This window comes from Acipenser ruthenus, chromosome 12 (genome assembly GCF_902713425.1).
Source record: "Acipenser ruthenus chromosome 12, fAciRut3.2 maternal haplotype, whole genome shotgun sequence".
NCBI classification, from domain to species: Eukaryota; Metazoa; Chordata; class Actinopteri; order Acipenseriformes; family Acipenseridae; genus Acipenser; species Acipenser ruthenus.
This window is the reverse complement of record NC_081200.1, coordinates 4,391,867-4,404,390: the sequence shown is the minus strand read 5'-3', so window position 1 is coordinate 4,404,390 and position 12,524 is coordinate 4,391,867. Positions and strand designations below refer to the sequence as shown.

Here is a 12,524-nt window from a genome sequence, read left to right as displayed (position 1 = left end):
TAATTATGTGGTGATCACAAAGCCTTGCACATCTCTGTACTTCACCTTAATGCATTTCAAAAATCCACTTCATTACCTCCAGTAATTAATCCTCCATTAATTGCAGGAAAAACCCAGTTTACTGTGCTTCGTTTCTAATTATCATCTTATAAATAGTTATGGTTCTAATTAATGTGTTCATTAGAGTGAATATTTCTCTCAAAGCCTTGCTTAGAGCAAAGGGTCAGCTTTTCCCTCAGAAGTCTAACCAGCCATAAGGTGAGGCCATTTTGGATGCATTTGCTTTTATTTTACTACATTCAACCTGCTAATTGGCATTTAAAACCCAATTTGGAAGAACTTCTAGAAGCTTAAATAGAAAAAGTAGGAAGGAGAGATTTATTTTGTATTCATTTCCTAATTCTGAGACAAAGCTTACTTTCTAACAAACAGAACTTTTAATGTGATTGTAATATATTTACTGCATAAGAAGCAGATTGTTTTTTAACTGCTGGACGACTAAAACTAAAGTGCACTAAACCATAGAAAGATAAGCGCTCAGTACAGTATTCTAGTAAAGCTGAGAAATGGTATTAATAAAAGATAATGATCTATATTCAGATGTTATTATTCAAATGATGTTTACTCCCAATGTTGTTATTACTTCCACGATTAAAAGCCCAAAAGGTTAAACCAAAACTTTACATATTTATACTGTCATGCTAGAGGTCAACGTAGAATAGACATGCTACTATTAGTTACAGGTTTATTTGCACTAATGTTTAATGAGGAATTTGAATTACTACATAATTATTGCTTTGCACATTTACCTACATGTACAAATGCAACTTTCTATAGCATTATGTTCGTCCTGTCCAGAAATGTTACTGTGGTTAAATTAGTTTCTTTCTTTCTTTTTTTCGAAACTTTTTGAAAATTATCAATGGCTAATGTTTCAAAGCAAAGCAATATTGAATTTTGGGTCCTTTTCAATAAGTCAACAAATTAGAGACTAAACATGTTTCAGCCTCCCAGTATATCACACAGATATAATTTAGTACTTACACAAGCTGCACTGAACTTACCCTAAACCAGTTTTGCAATATGGCAACCAGGGTAATTTTGTGCAGCCACAGCAGCAACTCCCTGCCACCCAGCAGCCCCTTAATCAACCATGGTAATGGAAAGCGCTGTGTGGCTTTGATTCAGCCCATTTCATTGCTGCGGTCATTGTATAGGATTGCAGTCCGATTCCCCCTACTGCTTCCCTTTATGTTGCCTTCTATTGACTACCCACAATAATATAAAGAGTTCAGCCACTATTAAGTCTTTCCACCACTTTTCTTTTGGCTTGAGAATCAGCTGTATTAGCCCCTACTCTTGAAAGTCTGCTCAATCCTCTTACTCTTAACAAACCCAACTTTTAAAGGTTGCACGATGCCCTCCGTTGCAATATGGCAACCTAGAGATACCATAACAAAGCCCCCTCCCTCCCCCCCCCCCAAAAAAAAACCTCTGGTTTACTGAGCTCTTGACATCTTGACAAAACAAACAGCATGTATCTGACCTTAACCTTGGAACAGTATAATAAAGTTGAAAATTGAGAAAAGTTCATCAGCTGTGAGATTTTTATCGTTGAATATTGAGCAAATGTGATTTATATTCAGTGCCCTCTATCACTTTTTCATGTTGCTCAGCACCTTCTGGACTTTAGCAGAAATTCCAAATGTGTTTCACTCGCTCAACATCTCTGCTGCCTAATAAGGGCTAGTGTGAAGCCTAATGAAAAACAGACTTGCCCAGTTTGCCTGCACGAAGTCACGCTCAGATAAAAGATTCATCTAGCGATATACATCCCTTTTCTGCTCCAGCTTGTTTCTTATCAACAGGTTTGCTCCTTAACCTTTCAAATGTGAAATGAAGGAAAATAAATTACAACAACTGTAAAACAGTTTTTTTTATTATGCATTCAAATGTTTGTAGGACTGGGGAGTAAAAATCGACAAATAAGCACATTTGGCTAATTCGCCAGCCTTCCGTGCCTTTCATTCTGTAGGCTTCCTAGAATCTGTCTCGAGTCACAATTCAGATACATTTGATATGCCTCAACCAGAGGCAACGCTTAACTGTTGATAGTGGGGGGGGGCACAATTTAAAGGTTCTGGTGGTAAGCGGTGTTCAGGGTTGGTAGTCTAGAGACAAAGGAGTTTTAATTACCCAAATGTCTCGGGTATAAATTATTAGATAAATGACTTTTGACAAAATACAGCAATGCATTTGTTAACCACATAGCAAGTTTTCCAAACAACGACACCGCGATGACTGCACCACAGTATTGAGACGACTAGAGGGTGTTCTTAATCAGAAAGAAAACAGAGCAACTTCCTGGGTTGTCAGGTGCTAACTTTCCATTCATATTAAACAAACATAGCTACGCCACCTTGCGGCTTCCAATACGAAATGCTTTAACCAAAATATGACCTAATCCTATTGTATCTTTATTTTTATGAGCGGTGTACCCAAGAAAGTACTGAAATTTAAAACATAAACATTGTTTTTCATATATTATTATTATTGCAGAACAGGACCCATTTTTCAGATACCATTCTCCTTATTTTCTAACCGTTCACGACCATACTTTTGTGATAACGCAATAACCCAGCTAACAATATTACGTTTCCACAACATTGTAGCAACGTCACAACATAACAATGAAGTTCCCTGATTCGTTGCTACAATGTTGTAATGCAATTTATTATTATTATTTATTTCTTAGCAGACACCCTTATCCAGGGCGACTTACAATTGTTACAAGGTATACAATTACCCATTTATACAGTTGGGTTTTTACTGGAGCAATCTAGGTAAAGTGCCTTGCTCAAGGGTACAGCAGCAGTGTCCCCTACCAGGGATTGAACCCACGACCCTCCGGTCAAGAGTCCAGAGCCCTAACCACTACTCCACACTGCTGCCCACACTGCTGTCCAATGTTGCCACGACGATGCCATGACGTTGTGATAATGTTGTGGCAACGTAAAAATATAACACTATGGCAATGTAAAAATGAAGTTCCCAGATACGTTGCCACAACGTTAGAATATGCCTGTATAAAACGCATTAGACACTTTTTTCTTTTCTTTTGACATGAAGTTTCGGATAGCCTATGCGTGCTTTGTACTGTACATACTGTAGGCAATATAAACCCCTTTATTTTACATTTTTGGTACTTATTTACACAGTTTTGGCTCTGCAGGTTTGTATATACATAACAGCAATATATTTATACAGTACTGTAGCTAGCATAAAGGCAGTGCCGAAACATAAATATAGTGCAGACAGCCTATGAACTTCTTTGATGACATGATGCGCTGTCGTTTTTGTATAGCCCATTCTATCCAAATGTTTATTTATTTATGTAATTTCAATTATAACATATATGTAGAAACACATTTATACAAAAGTAGGTTGTTTGTTACATGGCGTTTCAGCTACTTTTACATATACCTAAGGTACTGTAATGCAATATACACCCATTTATTTTACATATTTTGGTACTTATTTACATTGTTTCTATTGTACAGTTTTGTATATACATAATATACCTGTATACACACTCATTTCTTTTCAATGTTTTTTTTCATTTTTTATCGTTGTTTCTGGTTGCGCTTTATGCAATACGTGTCCATATGAACTAATTTATGTTCAAATATCTGTTTATTTACATTGTTTCAGTTATGGAGATATGTTATATGACGTGCCTGAATAAAACAAAGACTTATATAAGATTTTTGTCCTTTCATTATTATATTTATTTTGCATTCAAAATGACCGCTCTTGGTCGTTCTAGTATTAGGTTTGAAAGTTTGAAATAAACTACTGCGCACTACTTCACCTATTCTGAACCCCCGTACGATTATAATATATATATATATATATATATATATATATATATTTTTTTTTTTTTAATAATAAACCCTGGCAGTGACCAGGTGTGCCACCCCTTCGAGTCGCCACTGGCCTCAACCTAGCACCCAGTGGGACATTATTCAACCAGCACTCAAAGAATTGCACTTGCAGAGAGTAACTCATCATAGACAGGTTTGTTTTTCTCACTTTGAATGAGCACTAAATAAAAAATGTATTTAAAGAAAGAACAGGGCCTCAAACACACAATACTTGTAAAATGGATGATCAGCGCTAGCATTTAAAGTTTATTTTTCTAGCGCTCCATCTCACAAAAAGTTTTCCCAAGAACAGTATTGAAGTTTTGTCTCAAAATCCATGTGACATGTTTATTCTACATTTTTACGGTTATGTCTACAAGAGCTATGAACACTATTTAAATTTTAAGTTTATTTAAATCACAAATTTCTTGCTCATGTGCTGGTGCATAGAAACATTCTGCCAGCAGTCAAAATCTGCTTTTTATTCCAATAAATCTGATCCTGTGGGTAATCAAAAGAAAACTGTAAATGAAACTGTTTGTTGAATAATCTCCAACCTGGAGACTAAGCACTGAATGCTGCCTGTTTAAAATAAAATACAAAAAGATAAAAATGGAAATTACAATCACAGGCACCAAACTAATTCAAAGGTAACGGATGCCTTCACGGTTTAACAGGGCTGGAGGTTACACTTGTGTCTTGTGTCTAACCATTAAGACATTCATTAATCCCAGCGCATAAGCATTCACTATTTGACAAAATGTTTTTTCTCAGTTATTGTACGATCCTGCAACACAGTGTCTGTTTTTCTTGTTCCTGGACAGAATGTAAATACAGTATAAGGGATACTTAAAATGCTGGATCCAAAACACAATTTCACACAAAGGAATTCAAGGGTAATATTCAAACAGGAACGGTCCTAATCTTCTCCCAGCAATATTTTCATGCGTGTTATTATTCTCATTTCACTGAATAATATCCATACTCCAGGGCCATTTGCCTTCTCATATTCTATATCTTGCATGCTTGCATCAAGATCCCCTTCTTCATATCCTGTCACGGTATCAATCACTGCCTCCTGTCCACTCAATACACTTTTGATTTATCAGCCAACGTCGTTCCGGACTACATAACTCGACCCAAACCATTTTAACATGACATTGACAAATAGCACCCCGGATCACATCAACCTGTTCCATTTAGTAAACTAAGAAACAGTAACTATGACATCCCTGCGCTAGTATTCCATTCTATTCCCCAGACTGATGTATATTAATGAGGAGATGGTATTTGAAACGCTTCTCCCACATCACCATCTAATGTAATCAAATTAGGAAATGGGATGATTTATTAAATTTGGTTGAGCTGAAATATTTCTTGATATTGCCATGTGCACGGTTTTAGAAAGTAAGCTGTTGCTTTCAATTTTTCTGCCAGTGATGTGGCTTTTGTTTTACAGGTGGATGTTTTTTTTTCCTCTTGCAAAATGGAAAGAGAGCGCCGAATTTAATTAGGCAAACATTCTCTTAAACTGAATACATTGTAATTTGATGTAAATTTAGCCTGTTAAAGAAATTCCATGTCTATCCCATTTCTAAGGGGTAGTATGTATAAATAAGCACTGCTGTTAGGGCTGGATTAGAAGGTTCAAAGATTTGTTCGCTAGCCAGGAATTCGAAGACTGTTTTAAACCTTCGAAGGTTCATCAGATGCCTTTCACGCACTGTTTTTTTTTTTTAAACCACACATTAAATGTCACTCACATGCAAAACTCAATCTTTTGATTTGTATAATGCATATTACTGTGTTTAAACAAAAGTTAAAATCCACTACCAAATCGTTATACGTAGCAACTCTATTATTATTATTATTATTATTATTATTATTAATTATTATTATTATTATTTATTCATTAGCAGACGCCCTTATCCAGGGCGACTTACAATTGTTACAAGATATCACATTATTTTTACATACAATTACCCATTTATACAGTTGGGTTTTTACTGGAGCAATCTAGGTAAAGTACCTTGCTCAAGTGTACAACAGCAGTGTACCCCACCTGGGATTGAACCCACGACCATGCCCCACTACTCCTCTACATGGCGCCACTGTCATGTATGAAGCAGGGTATATTATTATGCCAAAGCACTGGGAGGGTACCTATAGTGGTTGTACTGCTTCAGTAAAATACAGAATTACTTCAAATTAACACCTCACTCAGATATCAGCTAGCGTATAGGTTAGGGCTCTCAATAAAGAAACGTAAAAGGTACTTTTTTTCTACCCCTTCTCAAAAAATAAAGAAAGAAACACGCAACTCTGCATATGTAAATGACACCCCCGAAGAGACTGCAACCTCAATGCAGCATGTAATACAAACTAATGTACACCCACCTTAGCAAGCAAATGTTATTTTATAGTACAGTCCCAACAGATTACTAGATGAACTACTTATAGCACAGCAGTCCTTCACACCCTTTTTTTCTAGCAGAGTTCAGTGCCAGCACAGCAGGGGATAAAACAAGGTCTGTCTGTTTACTCGTCGTCAGCTTGGATGGTGAAAACTTAGGAACTTAGAGCTTTGCCGGTCACTCTAAGCTATCCGAAAGCTGGCTGAAGATATCTTCTTGTAGGGGGTTTAGTTGTTTTGTTTTTTATTCAATTGGAATTGGAAGTCCTGTACAATTATACATTAAAAAAAAAAAAAAAAAAAAAAAACTTGCTTACTATCAATGAGAAGGTTTAGATTTGGTTTCTCTTACAGAGAAAGCAGGTAAATTACAGTGAGAAAAAAAAAATAACCGAGTAGGATATATTTTAGTTTTAACAGAAATCAAACCGATATTCAGAGGTAATATTTTTCATTAAGAAAAACAACTGCATCACACTCAACTACCGTTCTCTCTCCTCTTTTTATCCCGCCCCACAGCAACCAATACACACTCCTGATTCGCTGGTACAGTACTCCCCTGACCTCCCAACTCCCACCTAATAGGCTCTCATCAGCTGTCAGTAGTGTGGAGTAGTGGTTAGACTCTTGACCAGAGGGTCGTAGGTTCAATCCCAGGTGGGGGGACACTGCTGCTGTACCCCACCTGTATAAATGGGTAATTGTATGTAAAAATAATGTGTAAAAATAATGTAACTGTATGTAAAATAATGTGATATCTTGTAACAATTGTAAGACGCCCTGGATAAGGGCGTCTGCTAAGAAATAAATAAAAAGTAAATGTACTGTATTCAAGCCCCAAAAACACACAAGAGTATAGTGCTGCAGATCGGAGCCTCTCATGGTGCCGTTTCTAAAATGCCTTAAATCATTTAATAAAATATTGCAAAGCACAGTATTGTAAAGCATAGTATTATTAATAAAGGCCGCCCTCGTTTAAGGGCCGCAGTCTTTTCGATCAATTTAAAATAAACGCAGCGGTGCCAAACTGAAGTAATATGGTATGTACTGAATACCTAGTGTAAGAGAAGTGCTATGGTAGAATATGTTTGAAACATACAAAATATACGCTAACACTAATAATTTTAATTTCGAAAAAACTGAGTACCATCCGTCCCTCCCCCCTCCAGCTCGTGTTAACCAGAGGCACATTTCTTCATTTGCCATCTCGAAAGCAAAGCGCTGTATAGCGTAAGCTGTATTGAAAGAAATGTCTCGCAACCCCTCTGCTGTTAGGGATTTTTTTTTGTTAAATGCCCAGGCGACCAAAAAAAAAAAGCTGAATGCAAACTGTGCAAGCGATTGTTGATGTATCATGGAGGCACATCCAATCTCTGGGGTCACTTTACAATCGTAAGTTAATAATATTATTATTATTATTATTATTATTATTATTATTATTATTTAGTAGTAGTAGTAGTAAAATGTGACTGTGACTGATAACCTGCTTGGAACGGTGACTGTTAAATTAAGGTTTTACTCGCAAGCAGCATCAATTAGGTGTAAATAAACGTGCATTTTTATTTAATTATAAAAACATGATTACTGTTCTATAGAACTTATTTTTAAACTACATGTGATAGTTTTATTCCATTTATATGGATTACCTGTAAAATAATAAGATTTTCAATCAAATAGAAACAAGTAGCTATGGTGACATCACCACTAAATTGAGCAAATTAGTACCATCGAAGGTTCGAACCTTCCTTCGATAATGTGTTCCGAACCTTCGAAGGTCAAAATGTACTCTTCGTTGCAGCCCTAATTCCTGTTAATCAAAATACTTCAACAGGACTTCAGAAGATATAATGCAGTACTGTTAGCATTAGCAATACTTAAATGGTCAGATGCAATAATTGTTTTAATCTACTTGCATAAACAAAATATCTACCTAACAAAAGGAAGAGAACAAACCAGTACTAAACTGTATAATTGCCTGATGCCGCCAATACACTTGTATTTGTTCTTTTTATCTTTTCTGGTTTAATGAAGTTATAAAAACACTGCTTGTGATTATCGTCATCCATTTGAATGATTCGTAGAGCCACAAGCCTTTGCATAAATTATAAAATATGCCGTCTACAGTTCTGAAGGATTTAACAGCATACTGTAGTTTGCTGGTTAATTTGCAATGTTAATGACATTAGTTTCATTAACCATCCATGCACAAAGTATTTGCATTATGATGTTATGGTTATATTTGTTATTAAAAACCAAACCTAATGAACAGCAATAGACTGGAGGTACTTTGAAATGTTTTATGGTGGGTCTAAAATGTAATTCCCAACAAAAAGGCTGGTATGAAATTTACATTTAACATACAACAAGTGATATGCCTTCAGTTAAATATTTCCATTATTGCAATAACCTAGTCTAGGTTAACGTATATGCTTTAGGTTTAGTATTTTTATGTCCCAAATGTGATGTCATTTTGAACACCAGGGGTACTACTTTAATGCTCTGAACCTTTAATAAACACATTTAAACAAACATATTTTCAAACCAACAGATTTCAGGAAACTGAGGAACACAGAGGTCTAGAGCCAGAACAATACTTGTTACAAAAAGCTAGTTCAAATAATTTTGTGAATTCCCATCACGGTATGCATGCAGAGGCCATACTGTATATCTTATCTTCGTTTTGAACATTTTCTTAAACATATCGTGTCAGCTTGTGCCCTTCCCCTATTTACTAACCCACTGTTCAGAACACGCTTGTTAAGAATGGCATAGGCTCTCTCAGGTGGATGCACATGTTGCCAAAGGCATGGACTCATGGTCAAAATGGCCGCACACACTGAAACCTTGTATTTAGCATCATTTATTCACGCAAAAGGAATTTAGGTGGTATACTTCTAGATTATGGTTACAGACAGTGCTGCTATTTCATATTAAATTGTTAATTCTGGATTTATTGTGACTTCACCTTTTGCTTTTGAAATTAAATTTAAACTTAAAATAAAGGAGCAACCCTTCTTTTAATCATAATCAAGCCATAATAACTGAAGGACAACACCCCTTGGACCGGTATCTCTAGGATGCGATAGGGACTGGTGCGACTTTACGGTACAGACTGTATTTCTGATGTTGATGACTAGACATGTGGTCAATGGGTTCAATCCTCTTGTTTGTGTGTTGCCTTTTGACCACACAATGCACTGTATCTGGGGGACCTTGTTAGATGTTTAAAATAAAAAGACAGGCAGTACCTTCTTGCTCGGCTTCTTGACCCAGATCTTCGAGACCTGTAAGCCCTGCCTCGCTCAGCAGACCTGCTCCGGCTGCTTCGTTTCTTCCGGGACTCATAGGAAGAGCTGCTGCTGGACCGTCGTCTGCGTCTGAAATGTTTACAAGCTATAGATTAATGGATGCACTTCTAATTGAGTATAGTAATTCAGGGTCACCCAAACAGCATCAACATCTAGATTAAGAGTGAGTCATAGAACTATGTTTAGTAACTAGTCACTACTTGCAAGGTAAGCGTCTACAGAATTTATAGGATTCTATAGGTCTTTTTGTACTGCAGTTGGTTTACCTCTAGTTATATTCTTTGTGTGATATATTTCTACTGTAAACTTTTTTAATCTCAGGAATTAAAATCTGCTCTTAATGCAACCGTTGTAATAGAACACAGTTTTGGAGGCTAACACAAAAATAACATTTCAAGAGTAAGAAACTGAACAAAAGTATTGGTGATTAAACTAAAAGAGAAAATGTACTGTACTTAATTGATCACTGGTATCAGTGTATAACTGAGTTAATACATTACTGCAGCTATGCTTTTATGCCAAAACAAAATTGTTTTCAAAGGAAAATGATAAGTGAGGGGTGAAATTTACCAAGACTGGACTGATCTCCTTTTAGATTATGACTTACCGAGATCCTTTCTGTACAACATCACAAAAGAGCACTGAAAACTCTTTTGTTACCATCTTATTATGTGTATTCCTCAGTCTATCACATGATGTCCAATTAAACAGACACTAACTAGCCTTTCGGAAATGTCATCATTTACTTTATGTTTATTAAAATTTAGTATTCTGGTTTGGAACTTTATTCTGTTTCTTTATCATAAAGAATTAATAATAGACATTCAGTATAAAACGTTTTAAAATTGTAAATGAACCAAGAGAGACATATATATAACAACCAATGACCAATAGGAAATAAATATGTCTTTACAGGAAAACATAAAATACTATTAATGAGTGCAATGAGGCTGTGATGCCTATTGAAAGGGTACTCACTGAAAATGTCATTATGCAGTGACTGTTAACAAGGTGCATTAAAAATGTAGGATGCATGTCTGGATGCATGTCTGATTGTGGGAGCCAATCATTTCAACAGCAGGTATATGTAAAATAACATTTTCTTCATCCTTATTCTCTCAACAACTAAAGCCCACGGTGGCGCTGTTTTAATCTGGGTAAAAAAAAAACCAGCAACTGTTTTTCACTGGGTAGAATTGTCTCCCACCAGCATTGGTAAATAATTCAGTAAAGCGTTGCAAAGGCTAGGCATTTATAACCAAATGTAAATACTGAAGAAGGAGCTGGGAAGACAAGCATAAGGTTAAATGGGGTTAAGCGTTTCTGCACTAAAGGACCTTGTTTTCACCAAGATAAACAGGTGGTAAAGTTCCAATTTTGCCAAATGAAGCTGCAGTTTTGTAATACAAGCCAAGCTGAGACCACCAAACACATTTCACCCAAACTTCCAGTGATGAAAGAGCAGCTAGTGTACTAACCCATCTGGCACGGCATAAATTACAAACATGGCACAAGCATAAGCACTAACTGTACCGTCTGGTGCGTGAAGGAGATGGAGATCTTGACTTAGATTTTGTTCTTCTTCCAGACTTTTTCCTGCTCGTCACCCTGCTTCCCGAGGAGCTGCTGGAAGATCGTCGCCGATGCTTCTTTCTGCGATGGCTCCTGCTGTCTTCCTCACTGTCTGATGAGTGCCGACCCATCTTTACTTTAAACCAAAATAAAACCTATTTCATACAACAAGAAAACAGAAAACAGTGTAGGTGATATCTGTATGACCCTTAACAACCACAGACTGGCGTTTCTTCTGCAACCTGTCTAAAGGCTGGTTTATACTTCCGAATGCAACCCAATTTTTGGTCTCAGTCAGTGGTCTCCGACGGTCGGCCTGTGTCTTTTTTGAGAAGTCGTACAGCCTTTTCTTGCTTGTCTGCGCTGCAAAACGCACAGGGTCTGATGATGTTGAAAAAATCCAACATTTGTCGCATGGTCGCAAGCCAGTGAAGCGCGATAGAGCAAGTTTTTGATTAACCCCCTAAACTGAATGAAATTAAAGCGTAAATGAGCCTTTGCTAAAATTAATATTGGTGCTTCATAGGCTACCATGCGCCGCAACCACTTGTGTAGTAATAATAATAATGAAAACAATGTATTTGTATTTGTCTTATTGTTATTCTTTATATATTTGAGTCACTAAGAAGTTATTGCTGCTCAAAATTATATATATATATATATATATGAGACAATTTACACATTCACTTCATTCATGAGACGGGCCATTTTAAAATCCTGTCTCAAAGTGTTGAGGGATTGTGGAGCCTGTTGGCAACTGTAGTCACAAGTCGACACCAGCAGTAACACAGACTGGCTGAAAGTATGACCGACAGCTATGACCACTTTGCTGCGTCAAAAGGTCTGCAAACTCAGGGGTGCTTCAGTCCTTCTGGCGCACCCATAGAAGTGTCTGCAGCTAACGTACGGCTTTTATCTGCGAGAGAAGGATAAACCAACCTTAACATAGTTAACCATTACTAACAGCTTTTGTCTATAGTACAGCTTTGAATATGCTTCCTTAGTATTACTGTGTGTATTGCTACATGTTTTTTTTTACTTAAACACTTGAATAATATATTTTTTTTCCCTGTTAATAGTTGCTTATGTTAACTTATAACATCAAAAACAGTAGCGTAAGCCATTGAAATATACTGAGAAAACCTTTATTATTTTTTAAAAAATTCACGGTTGACTGAAAGTAACACTCACAGGAATGTAATATAGATTTCATATAGTATGGAATATGGCAGGGACTGAAAACAGTCAGAATTCCCCCCCTGCTTCAGGCTTTCATCTACATCCCTGCAATGTCTTGGCCCACCTCTA

At 36.5% G+C, this 12,524-nt stretch overlaps 1 protein-coding gene across 2 annotated transcripts in view; it reads right to left on the bottom strand.

The window, feature by feature from the left end:
* The window catches only part of LOC117416476 (serine/Arginine-related protein 53-like), a 106,781-nt gene that overhangs the window by 92,871 nt on the left and 1,386 nt on the right, over nucleotides 1-12,524 (bottom strand). Inside the window, exons 2-3 of one of the 2 annotated variants that reach the window (XM_034027584.3) lie at nucleotides 11,178-11,371; nucleotides 9,585-9,713 (exon numbers count right to left, since the gene is read on the bottom strand). In XM_034027584.3, the coding sequence (XP_033883475.1) occupies nucleotides 9,585-9,713; nucleotides 11,178-11,347 (299 nt within the window). In that variant the 5' untranslated portion in view covers nucleotides 11,348-11,371. The remainder of the gene's footprint in view (nucleotides 1-9,584; nucleotides 9,714-11,177; nucleotides 11,372-12,524) is intronic. The other variant, XM_034027585.3, reaches the window with a different exon arrangement.